This window comes from Dromaius novaehollandiae, chromosome 15, assembly GCF_036370855.1.
Source record: "Dromaius novaehollandiae isolate bDroNov1 chromosome 15, bDroNov1.hap1, whole genome shotgun sequence".
In the NCBI taxonomy this organism is placed as follows: Eukaryota; Metazoa; Chordata; class Aves; order Casuariiformes; family Dromaiidae; genus Dromaius; species Dromaius novaehollandiae.
In genome coordinates, this window is record NC_088112.1 from 22,067,000 (window position 1) to 22,092,596 (window position 25,597).

Consider the following 25,597-nt stretch of genomic DNA (forward strand, 5'->3'; position numbering starts at 1 on the left):
TGTCCGCTGCTGCTGGCTGCCGCTGTGTTTTCTTGGGACACGGGCGCCCGGGAAGGGGCTGCTGGCTCTCGGGCGAGAAGTGCTCGTGGATTTGTTCTTCAGAGCGGCTGTAAGTTGTGTCAGTGTTTCTGCTCCAAAACGTCCTCGCTGCCGCGTGGGTAAGCCAGAGCCAGCTCCGCGGTGGGCTGTGCGTGGGAGTTGAACCCGTGGCTGCCCCTGTCCGTCGCGGGGAGACGCTTGGAGGCTGGTCTTACAGCTGTGGTTTGCATTACGCTGCGTTTTTACATTGTGCTTAAACCGTGATGAAAAGCTCCCGCCGTTGCTCTTTCCCCTTTCGTTTGATCCATCGAAGCGGTTGCTTTAATCCAAGGCAGCCGAGTTGTGCGAGCGGTGTGGACGGGGAAGAGCACCAATACTGAACGCAGGAGATCTCGGGACCGAGCCACAACCCGGGCTGGGAGAGCGGCTCGGTGCAGGCCACGTCGGTCCGCTGCCCAGTCCTGCTGCGTTTCACGTCAACCGTTTCTCCCTCTCTGCCCGTTGCCCGTCCCGCTCCGTCGGGTGGTTGTGAGCGGGGACGCTGCCCGCTCGCTGCCTCGCCGGTGCCTCCCGGCTGTCCCTGCCGCGCCGATGAGCCGTGGTGGGAATTCCTGCCTCCCTCCAGGTTGGTTTCCTTTCCATGCTTCTCCAGGAGAGCGGAGGAGAAGCGTGCCCGTTTCTCGCCTTGTCTAAAAGCTCCTGCAGTTTCTGCTCTTGCCTCGTCTCTTTTGCGTGCTCTCCTTTCGAAAAGCGTTCGAGTTGCTGCTCCACCGCAACCGCGAAGCTGCGAAGACCTGGCTTTTTGCACGTAGAGGTCTTCCGTGGCCTCCTCGGCGAGGTCCCAAGGACCCCAGAGGGCCCGGGAGCCGTGGCCAGCGGGGACTCGCCGCGAGAGGCACCGGCAGCCCCTCGCGAGCGGAGGCAGGGTCTTACGAGCCTTTCCCCTTGTGTTTTCCAGGTCTACAACTCCAACAAGGACAACCAAAGCGAAGGCAGTAAGTATTTCTTTGCAAGCACGACCGTATCCCCGAGAGCGCGGCCGCGTTGGTGTTTTGCAGGTGGGGAGCTGCCGCTGGGCTCTGCCGGGCGCGCGGGGGGCTTTGGGCAGGGACCACGCGGGGACAAGCGTGGGTGTCCTGGGCCAGCAAAGTCCCGCTTCCGAACCGCAAACGAGGAGTCTGGTGTGTCCCCCAGCTCCGTCGTGCTGCGGAGGAGTCCCCCCCTTTCCAAAGGGGACCTGGAGCAGTGTGGAGCCTGGGGAGGTCCTGCCTAACCAGCGTCTCGACGAGAGCCCCTAAAACGGGCTGGTTTTGCTGTAGGTTGGGCGGTCAAGGGCCGGAGTCAAGACGGCACTTGTTTCTCTCGCTGGAGCAGTGGCTGCACCTGGTCCTAGCTCTCGTGTCCTATGTTTCAAAACCCTTAATTGAGCCATTTCCCGAAAGGCTTCAATTGCCGTAATAGCGGTACTCAAAGTGCCGATCCCGTCCCTCCTCCCCCAAGTCCTGGTCACGCAGGAGCCCAGCCCGGGTTCACGGTTAGCAAATAGCTCATTTGTACGCCGTCTCAGACGGGGGGGGGGGGGGGGTTCGTCTTGACCTAGCAGCGTTTTTCTCACAATAATAGGTATAATTTACAGATAATGTTCCTCGCACCCAATTTCAGCCTTTCTATAAAACAGTCTTTTCCTCATTTCTGCCCTCGCTGCTGCGGCCTCTCCCTTCCCTCCGGATCTGCCACGTTATTGCTGCATTCGCGTCTTATCCCGTAGGCATTCCTTTAGCTGTCGTGCAATGCAAGTGGTGCTCCCAGCGTTAGAAATCGTGCTCCGCGCTTAGGACGGGTCGTGGGGGTAACGCGCCCGCTGCGCGTGGAACCTGCCTCGGAGCAGCCCGATCCTCTGCCCATTTTACAGCAGGGCAAGGTGAGGTTTTGGGGGACAGAGGACAGACGGGCTCGACGCTCTGCCCCTGCCCTGGCACAGCAGGACCTCTCCCGGCAGCCGGCTCTCCGGAGCACAGCAGCGGCGAGGCAGCACCCGGGAGCTGGTGGCTTCCCGGCTTGGCCCGGCCACGGCCCGTGCTGCAGCTCTGCAGAGCGCAGCGGAGCTTCGAAGACGCCGAGTTTCTCCGTGCTCGCCTTCCCGCGTGAGGGAAGTCGGGGTTTGGTCAGCCGCGAGGGCTTTGGCAGGGTTGCTCCTCTTCCAGCGTCGTCTCCGCTCTGCTGGTCCACCTTAGACGTGAGAACGGTTCTGCTTCCCCGCTCGCCCGACCCTGCCCGCGTCTGGCGGAGCGCGCTGGGGCCCTCCGACGAAAGCCGCTTACGTAACAGCGTTCCTGCCCTGTCTGGTAGCAATTATTTTCACATACTGCTCTGACTAGAGCTGCTGCTGCCGTGTTCAAACATCTGACTGTGTTTTAGCGCTCATTAAAGCCGTGTCTGCAGCGAACTGCTTGCCTCACCAGCCACGCTTAAAATTGATTCTGAGCCTGGCTTCTTGCCACGCAGTCCTTGATACAGAGGCTTCCTCTAAGGACTTGAAATGACTGTAATTGAAGTGAGTCCGGATGCAGTTCCTGACCCTTAAAACCTATAGAACTCCGTTTCCTGCTCTTACTTATATTAGTCTGAAAGAGACTCAAAGTGCTGTAGTGAGGTCTGCTTTTTGGCCACTATCTAATTTTACAGAGCTTTTGGATTTTACGTCCCGCTGTGCGGCCAGATGGCCATCAGCCTGCAAGGTGATTTATCTCAATCTTCTCTGGAGTGAGGAGGAGGCAGAGCAGAGTGGCAGGGTGTGTGGGAACGCGTGTCGGCGAGCTGCGAGAACTAAATGAGTTTTGATGCACTAGTGAGCAGCCCGAGAGCACTTGCCCTGCTCTCCGAAAATACATCCTCTAGGCCACTTGCGCGTGTTGCGTGGGCAAGCACCGAAGAACTCCCTTCTCCTTCCCCTCACCACCATGTTTGCGTCTTTTATCCATACCCACTTGATTCCCCATCTACTTCAGAACGCCACTGAAAACTGTCTTTATTTTTATAAACCCTTCACAGACCTGGAGTGTTTCCACACCTTGCTCTGTGTCTCCGCTCGTCTTGGCGGCCTGGTTACTGGGTGACCCAGGATCCTTCCCCAGGGCTCTTCATTCCCAGCATCTTGGCAGCTCACTGGTAGTTCCAGACTTGCAGTAAGATAAAGCTACTCGTTTCTCCCTGGTCTCCGCTTCTTGGTTTCTCCCTCCCTCTGTGGCTCTTAATACCGTAATAGTCTTTGAAATAGTTCACAGTAGTCCTGGCGCTTCACTCCACGACGTGGAGATGTGTAGCGGGGCGTGTGGAAGAGCCAGGTGTGACCTTGTGTTGCAGTGACCGATGGCTGCACATCTGGGGTCAGCAAGGTTGCCCGAGGCTGAACAGAGCTGACTCAGTCTTCTTCCCCCTTACCACACTCTCATATGCCGTATCAGCATAAAGCGAACGAATCAGTGGATTAAATAGAAATAATCTACTAGTCAGAAATAGAATACGATGAGACCAGCTCAGTAGCACTGGAATACAGTGCTTACCTGACGGTCTGTTAAGTACGTGTGTGCACGCAATAGCTGGAACACAGGCAACGTGCATCACCTTTGCTGATCCAAAATCTTTCCGTGATACGGTACGAGTACCGCGTCTCAGCTGTGCTTTGAGATGCTGCCCTTGCACGGAGAGCAGCAGCAGATTCAAATCCAGCTTCGATCTGTGCTGCTGCTGGACTGAATCATTGGGTAAATGAATGAGATACGGAGAAGCTTCTTCTGTGAGAGGGGAAATCGAGCTTTTATGATGCTCATTAAAAGTTAAACTTAAGGATGAATAAAGGCAGTTTGGATATTTAATCAGATATTATTTCTGGATATAACTACTGCAAATAAATCCCCAACCTTTCCTGATCCAGAGCTCAGCAACGAGTTGAAGAGCTTATTCGTCTACTTGGGAGGATTATGCCCGGTCGTCTCCATCCGGAGAGGCTGCTCCTGTTTCTCCCCTCGGCTGTTGCCGAGCCCTGCCGAGAGGTGTGGTTTTAAGCTCCTGCCCAGAGCCGGAGTAGTGGGCTCGGCAGCGGGAGTAAGTTGTGGAGAAGGACAGATGTTTGTAAGCGTCATGCTCTCAAATGCAAACGCGCTAGGAGCTGAGTGAAAACTGCAGGTTAGCAGGAACGGCGCTTAAAAGTGCGTGATGGAGAGCCTGAAATAGTGAGCCATGTGTCTGGGCAGCGCTGCACAGGGATGCCGAAAGATCAGGGTTAGGACTAGCACTAAGCAAAGCTAAAAAGACCTGCCGAACTAGCTTAGTCTGTGTGAAAGTGTTTCTGCACCACGGTGTCCTGCTTTGCAAGTACCCAGGGCTTGTGTTTTCACTGGCCTGGGCTCCCTGGGTCTGTCCCACCGATTAACAGTCCATTGCTTTCACGTCGTGTCTGTGCTCGGAGAATAGTTGGAGCCGTGCTGCGGGCTCCACGAGGAGCTCAGCGCGGCCCGTGGGGCTTGGGGACACATCCTGTAGCACAAGCCTGCTGCGACTCGACCGCTTGTGTTGGCGCAGCGCTCCGGGACGCTCGCCCGGAGAAGTAGAGCAGAGCTGCTGGGCTGTTGCAGGTTCCTCTGCGTTCCTCACGCCAGCGCTAACACCAGCAGAGACCTCGGAAGCAGATGATTAGTGCGGGACTGCACCGTGCAAGCTGGAGACAGCCGGTGAGCCGGCGGCTTAACGTGCACCGCCAATGAGTCGAGTATGTTTACGTAAATGACGGGAACAGGGAGGATGCAAGGGAATAAAATTGCATGTGCGCCTTGCTGTGAGGGCACTGCCAGCCCCAGGCGATGGATCCGCTCCTGTCGTGCTGTAGACAGAAATTCATCTCGTGTCTCCTGCAACCTTGCATTTCCTAGTGCTTACACAGAAGTACGTAGTCACCTGCTTTTAAAATAATACTAGACCTTCTCTGCCTTCTGGAGTTCAAAATCCTAAGAATGTTGTACAGCCCTTGGGTCAGACCCTTTGGGGAAAATGCTGCATCTTCCATTTTGCAGGTGGGGGACCTGAGAGGTCTGGTGACCGCTCCCGAGGATCGTCTTCCTCCCGGCGTTTGTACTCCGTGCTGCAGCTGGGGGGGTTTGCGGTGCAGGCGGACCCGGTCCGGCCACCTCGAGCACCGCAGCTCGCTGGTCCCCAAGTCCTGGGCGACTTCGCACGCCCTTCCCTGCGCGGCCTCTGCCATAGGAAAGGTTCCCCAAAGCTTTATACAGAGAGGAAATAATTTCCCGTAAGGAATAGCTGACTGCAGGCAGCGCTTCCCGCGTCGCAGGGGAAAGCTGACTCAGGGATAAATGTTGCTTCGGGATTCCAGCAGGTATTTGGATCCACATATTAGTAACCCCTTTAAATTAAATTTGAAAGCCTGCAACAGCTTGAGTTAATTGAGTCTCGCATTCCACTAACATGAATGGTTTAGATCCTACTCTCGGGCAGAGTCAGCTGCCCTAAGGACATCCTAATTTGCACCAAATAAATATTTCATTTGTGCTATTAAAAGGAGAGGCTGTTCTTGAGCTGTGCACGTCTGCATGGGAGAAGGGGTAAACGGGGTGGTTTGTGCGTCGTGCGTGAGACGCTGTTGTGCAGCTGGGTGCTTTCATCTCCCGGGAGGCAGCGGTGTTTGGTTGACGGGTGCTGCGGGGCGGGAGCACCGGGGGGGCAGTGGGACTGGCCTGACCGAGGGCTGGGGCGGCTCGTGCACGCGGACGGGTCCCTGCCCGCCCGGGACCGCGCTGGCGGGGGGCTCAGCCGGGAGTATGTTCGCACACTGTTGCTCTCTGCCACAGCCCTTCTCTCCTCTTTGGGCCATGTTCTTACCTCCACGCTTTCCCCGTCCACTTCCTCGCTCTGTCTTCCTACTGCTGCTCCTATTCGTCTCCTCCTCTTTCCCTTTTCTTTCTCATTATCTTTCCCTAGCCCATGGCACTTTGCAGTGCTCTGACCTGTCGTATGGTTTGTTCTTGGGGAAAAAAAATGCATCTGCACAAAAACACTCAAAAGCAACGAGAAACGCGAGCAGCCGCAAAGCCTCCGCCTGCTTCCCCGGGGAGCCGGTCACACGCTCCGAGCGCAGGCAGCCCCACGCGCGGCACCCGTGGAGGTGGCCTCGGGATGAAGCCCTCTTTGCAGCAGCAGCGATGGTTTGATTCACCGGGTGGAGGTTTTAGAGGATTTGTAGGAATTACCTGGTGCTCGGATCAAGCAAGCTGGCTTGCGCAGCGTTCAGGGATTTGCTGGGCCAAGAATATATGTGACTTTACTTTTTCCAAGCCACCTAGTATCAACTTCCCGGGGGAAGTTTCCTTCAGGTTGTCTCACCTTGATCCTAAGTTCATACTTTGGCCAACCGTGGGCTTGCATCTCCAGGTAGCCGGGGGCCCTGCTGCTCCGTGGGGACGTGCAGGAGAGGCGCGGGAGGCGGGGACGGCGCGAGCGCGGGGCCGCCGGCCTGAGACCCGGTGCAGGCGAGCGTGCGGGTGCCTTCCTTCCACCCGCACCTGCTCCATCGCCTGCTCCGTCCTGCCCGCGTCGCTTCGAGCGGCGGTGCGACGTCGCTTTGCGCGTGGGCGGTGGCGGCGGGGCGAACGGAGCGCTCGGCGGGACGCCCTGCCCGCGCCAGGCGTTGACCCCTTCTCCCTCTTCTTCCCTTTCAGCTGCCCAGCTGGATAATATCGGCTTCAGCATCATCAAGAAATGCATACATGCTGTTGAAACAAGAGGTAGAGCAGTTCGCCAGGTGGTCTGGGTTTGGGGGAAGGCCTTGCCTCTGTGCCTAGCGCAGCAATTGCTCACCTGCTCTTTTCATGGGCAAAAATGATTCATTAACCCTCGGAGACCCGCGTCTGATCACCTCTGCAGTGAGCTCACCCACATGCCTTTGCTGAGCCTTGCGTGGGCCGTGTGGCCTCGGTTAATAGCGGTGAAGCAAACATCAGAAACAGCTGAATTCGGAAATTATGCACTCGATGTTCAAACTGGGGGGAAAGGAATGAAGCTGCAGACTTCGTCTGAGCGTGCCTCAGTGTGATACTTATGCAAAGCACTTCCTCTCGTTTGGGATAATAAATAGATGTGTGTTTCAGTCCTTCCCCTAAATTTCTTGCAAAGGCTATTTATGTACAGATGGGCAATCTTGGCATCCGAGCCACCTCGCAGTGAAATATGGGTCTTGTTCTCACATCGTTTCTGTGCGAACTGTTGTCTGCACGTACATAAATGGGTAAGAAACAGGCCGCACAGGCAACCTTTGCTCGAGTAAAGGTCTGCATTGCCAGTACTTCTGCCAGTGGTTTTTCCCTGGGGTCTTCCTCCTGCCCATAGGTAGTATAATGTGATGTGGGCTCTCCAAGCCTGGTGTTTTCTCCGTAATACTTGCAGCAGTGCAGGAGCTGCTGTCGAGAGCAGAGGATGACACGGTGGTTCCTGGGCTTTTGCCACCTCCCACATGAAGAATATTTTGAGATTTTCATGCTACTCACAACTTTCTGTAACATCCAGGTCGTGCTTTAAAAGCCATAGGGGAACAAAGAAATAAATACAAAAAACAAAGGGATGGATGAGACCAGCAAGCAAACAGGGCAAATACAATTATTAGGAAAAAGCTGAGAGAGCTTGGGCTGTAAGGTTTGGCATCCCTAACTCAAAGATGCTTTGGTGGACAGAGGGCTGCTCTCACTCTTTGTCTGGCTGTCGTCTGCTGTAGCAAAGAGGTCTAGACTTCTTGTCGTTTTTGGCGTTACAAGAATAATAATATTGTTCTGTTCAAGGCCTTGTTGTTCCAGGCCCTTATGAAGAAGGCACAGAAGGCTCAGACCTCAACCTGAAGGACTCAGCACAATAAATTTTTCCAAAGCTGCCGCTGAGATCCTTCACGGTGCAGCCGTGCTCGCTCGCTGATGAGCGGTGCGGTGGAAACGTGTCCTTGTATCTTTGATTCCTGAGCTAATTGGGGATAATACTTTTAATGAATACATGAAAGCTCTGACATCAAAACCAAATTTTACCCTCTTCTATAATAGCTGGGATGCGAGTTTGTACGCAGTTGGTGAGAGGCTTTAATTATTGCTGCTGTTAGGCCAAAGAAATGAAAGAAATGTTAGTAGTGCTTTTGACATCCTCCTAATAAACTCTTTATTTTCCCCAGGGATCAATGAGCAAGGGCTCTACCGAATCGTTGGAGTAAACTCTAGAGTTCAAAAGCTGTTGAGCATATTAATGGGTGAGTATCTCCTGTTGCGTTAAAGGCAAGTAGATTGTGCTGCTTTGAAGTCTTGCCAGCCGAGGAGGGAGGCTCCTGTCTCGGTGCCTCATCGTGGCGGCTGTGCCCTTAGGACCACGAGCTGCTAGGGGCCGGGAGGCCGCAGGACACCACTGGCAGGTGACGAAGGTGGGACTCGTGGCACGTCCCCGTTGCAAGGTCTCTGGTGGCGTCACTGGTGTCCTGCTCGCGTGTGCAGCACTCTCGGCAGCCTTCTGAATGCAAACTGAAGTCTTCAAAGAAAGAGCTAAAAGCTTTGTGTTTTAATCTCATACCCGCCCCGTTGTTCCCAGAATACTTTTAATTGTTTTCCCTCTTCGTTGCATGCTGCCTGTGGCTCTCGTTACCTTCCCCTTGGACTTTCTCCTGCCTGTTTTAGCGCAGCCCCGCTCGGGCCTCCCGAGCATGCCTCTTCCTCGCGCTTCAGACCCGAGGCGGCGGGTCCGGCGGCTGGGGGTGCCGGGCAGGCGAGGCTGGGTCGGGTCGCCCGACGGCCGCGCTCGGTGCCGAGCCACGTGCCTGCTGGCAGGGCTGCTCTGAGCGCCGGCCGCGATGTGCAGCCACCCCGTAGCTGCCCAGCAGCCTCTGCCCGCCTCTGCTAGCAGACGAGAAGGCGCGGGAGAGGATGCATCGCTTGCGGCGAGTGCCTCGTTGCTCTGACCGGCATTCCCACGGGCACCGATCCACGCAGGAGCAAGCGGGTCGGTGGTTGTCAGCGAGCTGGTAGTTGTTCCCGGCTTTGGGTAGGTCTGGGACAGCTGGTTTCTCTCGGAGCGTTGCTCGTTGGTGCTGTTGGGTTTCCATCGCCCCTCAGCCTTGCACAGCCGCGTCTGGGGTCACACTAGTTGGTCGGGAACTTCGGTGTTAAGTGTAGCCTGGTGGTTATGCCCAGCCCCAAATCGGAGGTGAGTCACTCCCGCCTCGTGCCTCCGGTCTCTTTGCTCCCCTTCCAGGTCTCGTCTGGTCCAGCAAAACCTGCCGTGCCCCTTCGGCCCTCCTCTGTGACCCAGCCCCTGCCCGGCCCCCCGGATCGCGGGGCCGCGTGCCGGGAGGACGTTCCCGCCCCGGCGCCCGGCGGTGTAACCCTCTGCGTCCTGCAGCCGCCTGAGCTGCCCTGCCGCGAGCCGGCCTCCCTTCGCCCTGCCATCACGCTGCGCGTTGCTTTCAGTGCTCTTTGGAGAGCTGGTCCGTCCCCACGTGCGTGTGACACAGCTGAGGAGCAGCTTTGAGAAGGTTCTCGCTGGCTGAGCTGGAGCAGGGGCAGCTGGACTCCTCCGGTCCTGTCTCGTGCCTGTCAGACTTGGCAAAACCCCTATGAATTAGGTGCAGTAATTAGGAAACGAACGCTCAATTATTTGTTAGCACCCTTCTGAATGTGTTTGTTACTCCCTGGGACAAATGAGTGACATTTGTGTTTTCCTCTTTCTTTTCCTCTCTTTTTCCATGTGCCTATAGCATTCCCTCCCCTTTCAGCTTCCTTCTGCGTGCCGTCACACAGCACCAGTGCTCCTTTCTCCTTGCAGCGAGTTTTAATCCATTATGCTTCACTTTCAGTCTCCTTCCCTCTCCTCTCCCAATCCCCCCTTCTTTTCCCACCGTTAAAACCTGCGTTGAGTAAAACCCTTGGTGGCCGTTAGGTTGTCAGCGTTGACCTGTGGGAAGCTGATGCTCCGGTGAGACTGCTGGGAAGCGGAAGGGGAACGCCCCGAATCGCTGCTTCGGGCTCCCGGCTGGCGCGAGGGGACGTCTCTGCCCCGGTTGCGCGCTGGCATTTGGAAAGCTGTCTGCAGTCACAAGAGCTGGGGACCGACTCTCTTCCTCTGAGTAATAAGGGTCTGGCCGGGTTCTGCAGCACGTGAGCGTGTCCCGCCAGCCACCCAGCGCGGCGGATAAGCCGGACCCGTCTCGCGCCGCACGCGCTTGGCACTGCTGCGTTGCTGCCGCTGACGAGAAGGGGCCGGGGCCTGGCTGCCCCGCTGCCGCCGGCGCTGACGTGGCAGGTCCTCTGCTTCTGCTGCTTCTGCCGGCGTGTATCGCCCACCTCAAGCGCCAGCGGAGCAGCTGAGCTTGCCTGCTTCGTGCAAGGGCGCAGTCTGTCCCCGCGGCTGCGCTTGCACGCGTTGGGTTTGTCGGTCGGGCTCTGAGGCTCTCGGCTGCGGCAGAGGGCAAGGCTTGCCTGTCCTCCGAGCTCCCTGGAGCCGGGGGGATTCGCAGTTTTGGACACCGTCCAGAGTCCGCTATCTTCTCAGTGACTGAAGCCCCTCAGCTGTCGACCGTGTGTCTCGTAACGCGGTGATAGATAGCTCGTGGCTTTTCTGTGTCCTGGCGTGTCTTCGTTAGCGGCTGGTGCTGAGTCCAGCCGCGTGCCGGTGCTTCCCGCAGGGCTGCTGCCGCCGTGCCGGCCGCGGACCCGGACCGCCGGCGTGGGTCCCCCGTGCCACCCGCCCGCCGGGACTCTTTGCAAGCCCGTGTCTCCGTAGCTTCCTCAGAATCGCAGGCAATTAAATCATCTTAGTGCAGTTGCAGCGTGCAGGCTGTCTGCAAAGCAAGCATCGCGCTGACGTGTGTCAGCTGTCAAAGCCCCTTTTGTTCTCTCCTGCCCCTCGAGGCTTCGATGCCGTGAAGGAAGACTGAAAGGTGAAAGCAGACACCATTCTACTCAATGTTCCCTGTTCAGAGCAAAAGCCCGTGAACTAAGAAGCCCAGTTTTGCTTGCAACTTCAGGTTTCCCTTATATTTAGAAACGAATGTGGGCAGCGTTAATGATTCACATACAGTTTAAATGGCAGAAAGATCACGTTTCAGCGAGCGGTGGCTGCTGTAAGCGGCACTGCCGCGAGGGCCTTTGGCAGGACGCGCTGGGGCAGGAGGCTGCGCCGCGCGCGCGGCCGCGGGGGACGAGTTCTGCATAGTCCGTGCTATAAAAAAGCACGTTCTCACGTCTTCTCGCCTGAAATCTGGAGTTTTGCAGCTGTCTTTTATTTCGTCAGGTATCCCCGAGCGAGGCACCGGGGGTAAATCCCTTCGGTGCGGCAGCGGGGGGTGCAGGGAGGTGCTGCCCCGGGGACGTTTGTGGCCCTGCAGAAGGAGCTTGCGGCGGACGCAAACGGAGGGATGCTCTAGCGGCTGGTAGCGGCGGGGGAGAGCAGAATGCTTCCCTCAGCATCTGCTGGAATAAAAGCTTTAGGGAAGTTATTTTTTCACGCCGTTTCCCCCTACCCTCTCACTTTCAACCTTTTCTGCATCTGCCGAGAGACATCATATCAGTGATGCACAGCGACAAGCAGCAGCGGGGTTAAAACCGGATTTGGCCTGGGAACACCTCCTTGCTTTTATGGGCACTGTTTCACATTTGCACCAGTTCACGTGGAGATTTGTCCTTGTGTGAGGATGGAAGCCAGCCCGCGGAGCTGGCTGCGTCCTTCTTTGGCTCGGAAGACAGATGCTGCGTCTATAACCCGCAAAGCTAACCATTTGCAGACTCATAAATCTGAAGGTCAAGGAGAGCCGATTATCTGCTCCGAGCCTTTGCATGAGGCCGGCCATAGCATTTCCAGTAGGATTTCTTACAGCATGCCTAAAAACTGGATGTGGTTTGGAAAAGACATCCAGTCTGGAGCTGTTTGCTCGACTTCTGTGAGGGCCTTGCTGTTAAAAAGTTAGGATATACATATGTGTGTATATATATAAACACACACACACACCTCTCTCTCTATATATATATGTATTTTACTCTGCCAGGTTTATCTTTACCCTATTAACATCGCAGCGGGAAGTTGCCTTGGCATTGGGAAGGAAGGATGGTGTTCATTTGTGTGATTAATGTGAGACACACGTGATCTTGGTGTGAATATACATTTTTTAAATGTTTACTTTTTCAAGTGCTTCTCTTGATGTTTTTTTTTAATTAAAATAAACCCTTTGCCCTAGGGGAGATCCTAACTCTTATTCAGTGCATTCTTTTAATTAGTTTTAATATTACGGCGTGTTTACCTGTTGCTTTAAAATTCAAGAGTGCATTATGTATGGCTGCGAAAAGAAACACAGCCGCCGAGCCGAACCCCTGGGACCATCTGGTGCCGGCAGCCGCGCCGAGCCAGGCTCCATCGCTCCGTGCCGGGCGGCGGGTCGAAGGCGACGGCTCCTCTCCCAGCAGCGCCGCGACGCCGGACCTCAGCGCCTGCAAGTGCCAGGGAAAGGAGTGGTCACCGCTTTCCTAAAGGCTCTTTTATTTTCAAAGCTTTAAGGTGTTTTCATGGAAATGGGTAAAAATAGCGCCGTACTGGTCTCGCTGCCGAGCTCTGTGCAAACACGCGTGGCTTCCGGAGCTGGTTGGTGGTTTGCGGAGCGGCGAGGAGCGGCGAGGAGCGGAGCGGCCGACTCGGAGCAGCCTCGGAAAGTCCGGAGCCTCCCGTTTGCATCGTGCAGAGCCGCTGCGCGCTTTTTTGAGTGCTTCAGAGGAGTCTTTGAAAGCAAAGATAGGAGGAGGAAGAATGCGGAGAGGAAGGGAAGGCCCCGGAGGAGACGGAGGAGAGCACGCTGCAGCGTCCAGCCGTGGAACCAGCGCGGCTGCGGAGGCTCCCGGGGCGGAGGGGCAGCTCCGCGGGTGCGACGGGACGCGGCCGAGCCGCGGGACCGGGAGCGTTTGCCCGAGCTCGGGGCACTTGGGCCTCGTGGGGCTACGGGCTGACGCGGGAGGATGAAGGCAGAGGCCAAAGGTGTGAATATGTGCATGGCCGGTGAAGACACGGAGATGAAAGCTTCATCCTGAGACAGCGGAGATGTCCTGAAGCGCAGCTCGGCGAGCAGGGACGTCTGGTTCTCATCTTTTGTCTTCATTTTGGGGGAAAAAAGTACGCTTCTCTTCCTGACTTGCATCAGTTTTGGGGTTTCTGAGGCCGCCTTCGGGGTGGTTGGATAGAGGTGGTCACAGCAGCACTGGCGAAGGACGCCGGAGGTCTAGACGTGGGATGGAGCACGTCCTCGGCTCAAGCGGGAAGGTGGTTTCCATATCGGAGGCTCCGGGGACTTTGGAGACGGGACAAGCAGAGCTTGCAGCGGCGGCGCGGGATGTAGCTCGGCCCCTGCTCGGGTGTGCGGCCACCGTCTTCCGTCCGAGCTGATGCTCTCAGGAGAAGCTATTTATCATCACGAGATGTTTTGAAGACCCACTGGGGTTTCCGTCTAACGCAGCCGCAGCAAATCCGGGATTCAGGTCCCGTGAGCGGGGGACCTGGCTCTGGCATCTCCCCTGCTCCGTAGCAGAGCCGGAGCCCCGGGAAGGAGGCGTGGGAGCGGCGGCGGGGAGGGGGCGCGTGGCGGTGCATTAAAGCAGACGTGCACCGCTGCTGCTTGCTCGCGCGCGCTTGGGCTGCCGCGGCTCCTTGCAGCCTGCCCGCGGCTCGCAGCGGCGACCAAGCTGCCTCGGTCCACGTTGGACACCACGGTCTCCTGCACCGTTTGACGTCACGCTTGAAGTCAAACTGCCATCTCGTTGCTCACGATTAATGTTTTTTCCCCCCTCTTTTTGGTCCCGTGCAAGTGGACCTTGCGTCCCACCCCTCGTCACGGATTCGGCCTGATTGCAGGAGTGGCTGCGGGGGACGCGCTCGCGGTCGCTAGGGCTTTCGGAAGAGCTAACGAAACGGGGCGCGAAGATCTTCCCAGGCGGTTGGCCGTGTTCTGCTGATGCGCCGTGCTACGTGCTGTGTTCCCGTGGCTTGGGCTCACTCTTTCTTTCTTTCTTTCTTCTTCCTTAGACCCCAAAACAGCCAGTGAAGCAGAAACGGAGATCTGTGCGGAGTGGGAGATCAAGACCATCACCAGCGCCCTGAAAACCTACCTGAGGTGAGGGGCCAAGTCTCCTTCCCGCTGTGCGGCCGCGGGGGGACCTGCGAGGGCCGGGGACGCTGCCGCCCGCCACCGCGGATGCTTTCCAAGGGCACTTAAAGAAGAAACTGCTCTTGCGGAGTTTATCCCGGCCTTTTCCTTGACCCTCCAGCATCTCTGAGCGGCACATGGGGAATATGTTGAGCTCTCTGGCAGATGCGTGCATCGTACAAACAGGATTTAAAAGCTCCTTCTTGTGCACCCGTGCCTTGGTCCACGCCTCTCCCCGAGCTTTTTGCTGTCGGCTTCCCCGTGACGAGTACGCGGCAGGCGGGGAGCGCAGCACTCCTGCTCGGGCCGCGGCATCGATGCGGCCCTTCCGCAGGGCCGGCGCTGGGTGCTGGGCTTTACTGCGGGAGTAATTGCTGCAGGGCAGCTGCTGCCGTTAGCATCGCGGGTTATCTCCCCGAAACGTTCGTTTGTTGGCAGCTCTAAGCGCTTCGTTGTCCGCAACATGCCGCTACCTGCTGTGACTGCAGGCTTGCGCTTTCTGTTGCCGTTCTGTGTGTTTTGTTTTGGTTTGGTTTTTCGAGAGAGAGAGAGAGCAAGAGAGAAGCTAAATCCAATTAGGGTGATGAATGTAATTAGCGTCATGGATCTCAGCCTAGAAAATCACAAAACACCACATAATTTTGTGTGATTGGCAACCTTTGCTCCAGAGTTTGAGTTGTTTGCAAGGCAACGAGGGAAGTCAGCAGCACGGGAATAGCTGCTCGCCGAGCAGAAAGGTCGGGACTGAGGAGAAGTGGCAAATCCAGGGAGGTCCTGAGGGGGAGGACAGCGGAGCTGCGGCAGCGGGGACCGGGCACTTGCGGATGCGTGGGAAGAGCTGCCGGAGCACTGCTCCGCCGTGTGCATGCCTCCAGCCAGGATTACCAGGCCCCCAAACTTCATCAGCATTCAATATGAAACAGTCTTTTTTTTTCATTTTAAGTCTGCTTAAGCTTACCGATATGTTGCATTGAAGGGATCTGGAAGCAGGAGGGAACAAGAGGGAATTTAGTGAGAACAGTGATTGCTAGAGTTTTATGACTAGGTTTGTTTCTTTTTTTAATTTATTTTTAAACATATTTGAAAATCCTGAGCTCACTGATGTAGCAAAACTCAGCCTGTGCTACTGAAGGAATGCTGAAGTTAAAAATGAATTGAAAGAAGGAAAGAAGGAAAAAGAAGGAAGAATAAATCGAAGCTCCCTCGGTATATCCTATTGCTTCTGATGATGAGAGGAATTAGCAGAGTTGCTATTGCTTAGTTCAAAGAATGGGGCTGAATTTATGGTAATGGCAAAGTTATGTTTCTGCGATTCTGTGTATTCTTTTGCTCAAACGTATTTTGTTCATGTTTCCTTTTTTTTTGTTCCAGGATGCTTCCGGGGCCGCTCATGATGTATCAGTTTCAAAGAAGCTTCATCAAAGCAGCAAGTGAGTTTATTGATGTTTGAGGCGTCTGTCGGGAAGAGGCACATAATTTGCAAGTAACTGCGCGTAGCCTCTCCCCTGCGACTTTCCCACTGACCTCCTTATTCACGGATCCGGGAAAGCAGGATAAGAATGGAGGTGCAAGGGGCACGTTGTTGTTTGGGACTTACTGGAGAGAAAAGACACGTAGGTGCTGCGGGGGAGAGGGGAAGCTGCTGAAGGCAGTGACTGCTGTCGCAGTTATCTGCTTTCTAACCATCATCTCCCCAGACGAGTGAGGCTTTTGTTCAGTCAAAGCTTACGGTGTTTTGATTAGATCGGTCGCGGTCGAGATGTGTGCCGCTTTCCTTCGCCTGTGCGGGAGGAGGCATCACGCGGGAGCAGTAATTCCCAAGCAGCTGCTCTTCCCGCAGCGGCGCTGGTCCGTGCGCGGTGCCGGCGGCCAGCTGGTGCCGCGGGAAGAGCAGCCGGGGCAGCGGCCTCCTCACCTGCATCGCTGGGCCGCTCTGATGCACGGCGTGGCTTGTGCACGGAGGAGATCCTGCCTGCCTAGAACGCGAGCCTGAAGGGAGGGGGAGCGGGTCACACGCGGACGTGCAGCCCGTGCCACCGAACGTAAGAACCCCGCGGACTTGCAGCAGGGCTGCTGCAGCTGGGCCCGGTGAGGGCAGCTCGCCTGCTCCGCTTCGCCCTGCCAAGGATTAGGGGGGTTCACGCAGCCCACGGCACCCGGCTGTGCAGCGGCAGCAGAGACCCGAGAAGGGCGAGTTCTTCCATGCCTCCCCGCGGGCGGTGGGCTCGTGCCTCAATGCCCCCGCGACCCAGCCGGGGCTGGCGGCCAGGCGCTGGACTGTCCCGGTGTTGTGCTGGGAGCACCCTTGGGTGCCTGAAAGCACACTGGGCAGGAAGGTGCTGATGCGTCCCGCCTGTGAAGCTGGAGAAACATCCAAGTTGCAACCAGCCCGTCCTCTGATCGCAGCGGGCTCTTTGTGCAGCTGCTGTCTATTTTCAGCTCATTGTTTCAGCCCGTTGCTCTGTTCCTTTTTAAAAAGGCTGATCGGAGCTGGTAGAAGGAAGAAGCGTGGTCGTGAGTGGCTGCAGCGTGCCTGGGTAGAGGTGGAAGCCTCAGGCCCCCAGGACGTCTGTCTGTGTTACTGTTCAGGCTTGCAGGCTTTTGTTTTGTATAGTAAAAACCCTCTAGCAGAGATAAATCATCCTTCATTTCCAATGCAGAACTGGAGAATCAGGAGTCGAGGGTGTCCGAGATCCACAGCCTCGTTCATCGGCTCCCGGAGAAGAACAGGCAGATGCTGCACTTGCTCATGAACCACTTGGCAAAGTAGGTATATGACTGACATGTTTTTCTCTCCTTTTTCCACTTCCTCTGAAAGTTAATAGTGGCAGAAAAGTTCCCTTGTTTGCGTGTGTGATGTTGAGTCATATCTGGTTGACTGGTAGCTGGAAATCTCTGTGTGAGTGAAATAAAAGCTGGTCCAAAAGGAGATGGAGGAGGAAGGAGACCTACGTCGGCGGCGCGGCGCGGCGGGGAGCTTGGCGCTGCTTTGAGCGGCACCGCAACGGCTGTGGGCTCCCCCGAAGGTGCCGTGGGGGTTAAGAGCATCACTGGGCTTCAGACCCAGCCTAGCATTAAAGGCCTGAAAGCTGTTTCTTTGATACAACACAAGACTATTCTGTGGCCTGTGTTTTTGCCTTTATGCACCCTGATTAATCAATACTTTTAGGTCACCCTGAAACTTTCCGAGGGCAAAGGAGTCGAATAAATTTCTCGCTTTCAATGGTGGAGCTGACCTATAATTTCCCATCTTCTTCCTGCTCTTGCTGGTTACCGTGGAAACCTTTGATTAGTGCTTAAAAAGTGGAAGCATCACAAGGTGCTTGTGGCAGCCTCAAGGCTGCGAGGCCATCCCTGCCCTCCCGAGCCGGCGGGATGGGAGAGGACTCGGAAAGCTGCGGAAGGAGTTAATCAGCGTAGGAAATTCGGCAGGAGAACTCAGCAGAACTCTGGGGAAACCTGGAGTTATTTGTGTAAGAGAGAAAATAATAAGTGATACTTGGGTTATGTTTAAAAATGACTTCAGATGCTTTCTTGGGACATGTGTTTGTATCCGTTCCATGGAATCCGCAGCAAGGCTGTTAAAAACCGAAGGGCTGGTTCAGCTCCGAGTCTCCAAACCTTCCGCGTTCGCAGGCTCGAGCCAAGGGATCGGGAGGGAGTTCCAGGTGCTTCCAGCAGCCAAATATGCGCCAGGGATCTCGTAACGCCGCAAGTGCTCTTTGAGGAGGGGAAAACCTGGTGGCACGGAGATGGGGGGAGGCAGGTCGCACAATGGGTTGGAGGCTGTTTTAGTAGGGAAGGAACTAAAACAAAACATAAACAAACAATGAGCGTAGCGGCGCTCGCTATTTTAGGAAGAGAGACGGCTCATGGTGGTTATTTAATGGGGAAAATATTATCTCGGAGAAAGGCAGGAAGCCGCACAAGCGCGAGGCGTGTTGCTCCAGCGGGACCGGAGCGCCGGGCCAGCGGCCCTGCGAGAGCCGGGCTGCTCCGGGCGTTCCTGGGGCTGCCCGCGGTTGCTGGACGGCGCGACGGACAAGCGTGGGAAGATAAGGCTGCATATCCGTAGAAGATATTCGGAGCGAGGGAAGATGTCACTGGAAGGAGAGAGTGCCTGGCTGCCCCCGAAACCCCGCGGTGGGGGCAAGGAGGCTGCGTGGAGAGAGGAGCTGGACTCGGACGGGACCGCTGCCCTTAGCAGCAGGGACAAGGCCGTGGTCACGCCGTCTAACGTGGCCGTCGTTAATGCGAGTTAAACGTCACCGGGCGAGCGCCCTCGGGAGCGCGTTTCTCCTGCCGTAGCACGACGTGAGCAGCCCGCGCTCGCGGTCTCCCATCGCTAACTTGACGCTTTGGGTTTCCTCCTCTTCCCCACGACCCAGCTCCAGTGGAACTTGCCATTATTATGTTAATCTCTGACCTATGAGTAGCCGAAACCTTTAATTTTCCTTCCTGCGACGTGTCTGTGCTGTCAGGATTTCTGTGGCAAACCCAGCTGCGGTTCAGTGTTCCTGAAAAACGGTTTTCTTGGCTGTTTTTTCCGGCGTCTCTGCAGAGCAGCCAAGCCCTGCGGAGCTGAACGGCCCCCGTGGCGGGGTCTCCATCCACCGACCCCTGCCCACCGGCAGCCCTCGGGATGCAGCAGCTGGAGCTGGTGTGGCTCTGGATGACCCTAAAAAATGCATGGTTATTCCTGTCTCAGGCCAGAGCGAGCCCTGTCTTTCAAGGAATTAAAATACAAAACCAGCATGTACCTTCTCCTTCCCTTGCAGCTGTCACAAGTCGCTGGTGCTTCATCGATCTGTTGCTTCCTGGACCTCGTTATGTGCGCCGGGCACGGCTGGTGGGAGTGCTCGTGGTCCCCTGGCTTAAAAACAGAAAATACATTTTTTTTGCAAGCTACATGATGAACTGACGCCAAGAAGATGAAGCGCTGCTGCGTGAGCACGCGTGTTAGCCGAAGGGCTTGTCGTAGGGACGTTTCCCACCACCAAAGCTCAACGCTTTGGGTCTCCTCAATGAGGTTTTCCAAGCAATCAAATTTGATCCGTGCCGATACTGAAGAGGACACGCTACTATTGAACAGAGAAACTGCCCATGAATAGTCAAATTAAAATGCTTGTAAGCTGTGTTGGGTTTTTCCCCCTCTGGTAGAACATCTGTAACAGCTGGACAGAGCGGTTCCCCTAGAAGCAGCCGGAGCTCAGTCCGGTGGACCGTGTGCCTCCGGGCCCCTCGTGACGGGCAGCTCTTTGCACCTTCTTCCGTAGTTTTTGTGTTTATTCTGGGTGTTTTTCCCCTTGCGCCCAGCAGAGCAGGGGGGACGGAGCCTCGGGGTCACCGCAGCGAGCTCGCCGGCCGCGCAGGCACCGTCCCACCGTGTCACCTAGCCACGCACTGTTACTCGCGCGTTTTGGATTTGTTTTGCTGAATAATCTCCTTTTGGCCCCGCACCTCTCTCCGAGAAGGTCTGTGCTCTGTTTTCACATGTTTTTATCACTAGATGTGCCAGCGCTGATTAAAGCCAACGCTTTTTCCTGCCAAGTAAGGGAAGCTCGTTCGAAGCTGTGTGCGGGCCGGCACTTTTTTTTATTTTTTTTAACGTGAAAAAAGTCACCTTTTATCACTCACTCTGTAATCGGATTGAGAAAGTTGCTGCCAGTTACTCCGGGGAATTTAGCAGGACTTAAAGAGTCTGAGTGACTCGAAGGATTTGGGTGCTTACGTCGGTAATCAAGTAAGCGCAGTTTATCGCGAGGAAGGGTCTGAAAGGTCGTACGAGATATAATTCATCGTGCCCATCGCAGGGGCTGGAGGCTGCCGCGTGGGGCTGCCGTTTCCCCCGGGGTTTGGGCCCACTACGATGCAATTCCTTCGTATTATGGGGGTTGCAGATGGTGTTTCTCTTCCTCGTTTTGGAAACGCGGTTCCGAGCAGCTGTGGTTAATTGTCCTCTTCCTAATTGGCGCCGAGCCTGTTGAGATCGATAATGATCCTTTCCGCTGTGATGCTTTGACATCAGTAGCAAGCGGAGCCGGTTGTCTGTTTGGTTTTTTGTTCCCGAGTGGGAAAAACGAAGCAAAACACGAGTAATTTGGTCGGGAGGCGGCGGGTTCGGGAGCGCGGTGCTGGCGTGGGCCGGCCGGTGGGGCGAACGTGGAGGTGGTGGCTCCGGCCAGGCTCAGCTGCCCCTGCATCTGCGCGGGAAATCCACGGCACTCCTCCTCCTCCTCCTCCGTCACGGTTTGGGTCCATGTAAAGTCTGGTGCATCTTTGCAGTCGGAGGCAGGCGGTGAGATTACTCCGAAAATTAGTTTGAAGTCTCAGAGCGACCGTGTTGCGTGGCTAACTTAATTACTGCATTTAACCAAAACCACCTGTAGCTTCATCAAAAGACAAGGATGGGCGAACGGTTCTGGCCGTTGGGCTTGGTCAAACTCACACGCGTCATTTGGTAGCGAAACCTGCGTGTCCTTGTGATGCTGCAGCCGCATTTGCTCTCTTGGTTCTCGCGTTGGGCTCCTGAAGACTATTTTACCTTCAGCTTTTTCCATTAGGGTTTTGGTTCTCCCCCAGCCTGATGTCGGGGGGCTCCTGACGTGCCCCGGCAGATCCCGGCACGGCAAACGTGAGCCGCAGAGCAGCGTTCAACCTGGAACGTGGCTTTGGAGCCAAGGCGTGCTCATTTGCTATTCGACTCCTCCCAAAATCGACTTTCTTGAGCAAAATGAAGTAGAAAAGGCTCCGGTGCTCAGGCTCCGGCCCGTTTTGGTGGGGAAGGGGAGCGGTGGAGACCAGAGAGCGGGGTGGTCTCGCGCCCGGTTCAACGCGGCATTGCACACGCTGCCAACGCGAGACCCATCGTTCTTGTTTCTTGTGCAACAGCGGTTGTTGGACACGGATGCTCCTTTCTCAGAAGCAAATAAACAAAAGTCCGCGTAGCACGGACTGCTCTAGGAGGTGGTCGTCGGAGCCGAGAGCCCCAAGGCCTCCAGGCATTTCCCGGTGTTGGTGGCAGGTCCCGGGAGCCCCGTGCTGGGTGCGGTGCCCGGCCGGGAGCCTCCCCCCGCCGGCTCCGTCTCCCTTCTACCGTTCTGGTTTTGGTTTTAGTGTGACGTTCTGGAGAACTCGGAGCAGAAATCCCGTGGCCGTTCTCTGCAGTTCGTGTGGTTGGCTTCCTGTGACATGCAAATTAGCAAAAGTTTTTGTTCTCCTTCCACAAATGAACTTTTCACCTGCTCAGGCTAGATTGCCAACAGATTAGCCGTTTGCGTGAGAAACACAAAACCCAGTTTCCTCGTAGCTCTTTCTCCCATGCTGCTTGCCCAAAAGGCCCCGCTCTCTGCGAGGGTCCCCGGTCCCCTGCGCGGCTGCAGTGCCCGTGCGCGTCGCAGGCACCCGGGCGCGGGCGGTGCATGGCGCGGTGCGTCGACCACCTCGGCGGGCTCAGGCGCGGGTCGCTCCCGGGCTCTTTTTCCCTGTCCCTGTCAAGCTGGCTGGCCGAACCTCGCCGCGCAGCGCCGAGGGGAGATGTCAGACCCATTTCCCCTTGCCCGCTTGAAAAAAAAGCGTCGCAGATCTCCTACCCGTTGGGTTGCTACTGCTCAGAGGTCCTGTGTCTGCGTTGCACGTGGGCATCATCTCCGCTGCTATCGTAGTGGGGGTCTCAAGTGAAACGAGGACTTGCGTCGCCAGCGCTGGCAGCGACCACCCCGTAGCGTAGCACGAGATGCGGAGCGTCCCGTGTTTGCCGTGGAGACGTGGTGGCTGGCCGTCGCCGCCGGGCAGCTCCCGCGGGAGAGCAGCGATCTCGGGGTGAGGGAGCAGCACCGGGTCCCCGTGCGGCCCGGGAGCAGATCCTGCGGGTTTGGGCTTGAACTTTCGGTTGTCGGCGGACGTTGCTGGTAGCACGTAGTTATCTGATTTCCCTCTAATAGCTCATCACAGCGAAACCGAAACTCTCCGTTCAGAAGCAGACCGAATCTAGAGCGAGCAAAAGGTTTCCCATAAGCCGCTGGCGTCTCTCCCTGGCCCTTCCTCCTCCTCCTCCTCCTCCTCCCCCCGCGACAGAGCGGGACACAAATTTTAACCAGCGTTTCTCTAGGTTGCCCTTTACATTAAACAGGCCCAATGTTAAACCAGACTCGGTTATATATATTTTTAATCAACAACTATTTATTTCTGTATTATTTCTTTGCAGTGAAACAATATTCCGGAATGCTGTGGTTTGCAGGGAGGAAGCGCATCCTGCTTTCCGCTGGCTCCGTAGGTTTTATTGCAGCGCTGCTGTTAAGGCACTGGCAATTTCGGCTTTCAATTAAGGAGCCGCCGGCCGGGGGGCTGTGCCGGGGGGGCTCAGGGCCGGCAGCGCGAGAGCTCCTGGCGCAGAGGGAAGCGGCTGCCATGGCAACGGGATGCAGCCGTGATCCCGCTCCGATGGGATCGCAGCCCACCCGGCCACGGCAACCCCTCCGTGTGCCCGCCGCCGGCCAGGCATCGTCCTTAGTGGGTAAAATAATGATTTATTAAAATTATAGATTATCATTATAAATCATGGTTTATTAAATTATGAATTCCGTCTCGCCCTGTGGGACGCCGCGATGTGCAGGGATGGCCTGAGCGTTTCCCAGGGCTCCCCGGCCCTCGTGCCTTGCCTGGTTTCCTACAGCCCGTTCAAACACTGAATTATTCTCTGAGTTGTTCACCACGAAACTGCTGGCGAGCCCATAGACACTTCCTTACCGACGGTGTACCTGCTGTGTGCTTTCTGTCTTTAATTTGCATCCAGAGTCAAACGTAGGCATTTACTTCGTAGGAAACTACCCGTAGCAGCCTAAATCATTTGAGGGTTGCTAACCCTCTGCGTTGCTGGCTGTTCCTGTTAAACGGACGCATGGGGAGACCCCGAACAGGTCTTGGCCGTAGCGATGTGAAGTAGCTGCATTGCTTGCTTTTATATATATGCATATATATATGTGCTTGCTTTATTTTATATATAAAGCGGATGCACGAGATCCCTGCAGCAGCGCGGTGCCGGGCACCTCGGCGCGGGATTCCCGTGCGGCAGCTCCCGCTCCCGGACGGCGCGTGGGTCGCCGGCTCTCGGGAGGGCTCCCGGGGCCGCTCTCCGTGCAGGCAGCTGGAGAGGTAAACGCGTTCTTCAATTGCATTTCCACAAAAAGGAGCATGAGCTGCTGCTCGGGCTGCAGGAGCGTCGGTCGTCGCTCCCGCGCGAGGCAGGCGGCTCTGCGGCGTTCGCCCTCCGCTCCGCGATGCCGCTTCCCAGCCGGCGCGGAGCAGCAATATTTACTGCCCCTGCGCGCCCGCTCTGCGCTGAGGCCCGGCTACCCATTACTCTGTATTAAATTATGTTCGGTCATGCCCGTGATTATACGGTATCCAGGCAACCCCGGCATAATCTAATTTAACACATAGCATGGATTTACTCCGCTCCCCGTCCCCGCTGGAGCTGGGAAAGCGAAAGCGGAGCAAGTGCTGTGCATTTAACCGCGGGATCGGCCCCGGGAGCCGCAGCTCCCCCCGGGCTGTCGGCGGAGGAGCCCGGCCTCCGCTGCTTGCAGTGTGCTGGGAGAAACCAGGGTGCCCGCTGCACCGATTCGGTGCAAAACCTTCCTTTCTGCACCGAAAAAGCCCGGCAGCCTGCGGTTACTCCCCCCGACGATGAAGTCTGTCACCGCGCTGGCCAGACCGATTCCTCCTGCTATTCCCAGATGACACATGAGCGATCATGCGCCGGGAGGAGGAGAAAACAGCCTCCAGCCAAAAAGCCGGTTGATATCCCGGCGTGCCGCAAGCATCAAGCGCAAATTAAGAGGTTGTTCAGTGCGTTTCTGCCTGGCTGGTTGATGCACTCGTGGTGGCCTCCCGGTTGTGCTTGAAGTCACTGCACAACGCGCGGGCAGAAAGCAAAACGAGAGCCTACCCGTCTAGATTAATATTAGCGCAATCGCTTTCAGAGCGCGCTGGGGGTCGGGACGGAGCAGCGGGTTCACGAGAAAATGCAGCGAGTACGCGCAGACCTCCCGAGGGGCAGGCGCAGGAGCGGGACCAGCGATGCCTAAGGGGAAGCATCTGCAAAACGCACCTGCGTTAACCCCCTCTGGGATGAGAGCGCCCCACCTTTAGCAACCGCAGTATTATTGCCTGGTACAAAGGATGGTGAAGAGGTATAATTCCTAGCAAATTATCGTGCGGGTAATGGATGTGGAGCTTGGAGGCTGCGAGAGGTGAATCATGTTTTGCAGCACAGCTTTGGTAACCGGGCGTCACGAAGAGCCCCGGTGGAAAAGTACCCGTGCCGGCGGTCCCCGATTCACAGCACCCTGGTTTTTTTGGGAGAGGAACGGGACCCGAGCGGTGGCAAAACGCGTTTCACGCTTTGCAGACTCAAAGCGAGCGTGGCCAGGAGCGGCTTGGTGCAAAGCGTGGCTCTGTGGCGCGGCCGGGGCCGCCCCGTCCCGGCACTGCAGGACGGGTGCTGATTGGGAAGCCGTTAATAATTTAATCTCTCGTAATTAATGGGAGCGTGTACCGTCCCCTCGCCATGGCAAAGCAATTCATTAGAGTGATGTATTACGTGATAACGGTAATGAGAAATGAGGGGGCCTAATTTTGTACGACTTAGATCAATGTCGTTGTTTTTTATAAATGAGCGTTGTTTTACCAACCACCAAAGGTCATTAGAGTTACTGTGCGATATTGCAAAGTACTCTCAAAACTATTTGAATTACCGCTGCATTTTTCAAAATCCAAACAGGGCGACGTGAATACGCGTCTATAAATACAGACGTCGTCGCGGTGTAAAAGCTTCCCCGGCGTTTGCAAGCGTCCCGGTGAGGAGGTGGGTTGGAGGGGGAAGAGGTGTGAACGCGTTGCTGCGACGCATCCCGGCAGCGTCCGCCATCGCCTTCCTCCCGTCGTCGCGCTCCTCCTCGTGCCGGCGGCCGCGGCGGGGACGGCTCCGGTCGGGTCTCGGGGCGATGGGGGCTCTCCGGAGGGGACGGGGCGCGCCGGTTGCAGCCATCATCTCCGAAACGCGAGCCTTCCTCCGGGGCGGCCCGTCGCCCGCCGCGCTGCAGCTTCCTGGCAGAGGCGGCTTCTCAGCCGCCCGTGATGAAATATTCAGGGCTTCCTGGCGCCGCGGGGGTTACGCTTAGGCGGGAAGCTCTGCAGAGCTCCCGGGGGGCTTGGGGCAGGACTTGGCACCTTCGGAAGCCCAACCCGAGCCAAGCGAACGCTCGGCGCGTCGTTGGAGATGATCGTTCTGCTTCCCCTGCTTGGAAAACAGGCTAAACTGGCCTCGCTGGCGGGCGTCCCTCG

General features: G+C 56.4%; 1 protein-coding gene across 4 annotated transcripts in view; it reads left to right on the plus strand.

The window, feature by feature from the left end:
• Positions 1-25,597, plus strand: part of ARHGAP26 (Rho GTPase activating protein 26) — a 137,353-nt gene that overhangs the window by 73,652 nt on the left and 38,104 nt on the right. For all 4 annotated transcript variants that reach the window (XM_026118231.2, XM_026118232.2, XM_026118237.2 and 1 more), the window contains exons 12-17: positions 998-1,034; positions 6,768-6,833; positions 8,258-8,332; positions 14,131-14,218; positions 15,623-15,681; positions 16,912-17,017. In XM_026118231.2, the coding sequence (XP_025974016.2) occupies positions 998-1,034; positions 6,768-6,833; positions 8,258-8,332; positions 14,131-14,218; positions 15,623-15,681; positions 16,912-17,017 (431 nt within the window). The remainder of the gene's footprint in view (positions 1-997; positions 1,035-6,767; positions 6,834-8,257; positions 8,333-14,130; positions 14,219-15,622; positions 15,682-16,911; positions 17,018-25,597) is intronic.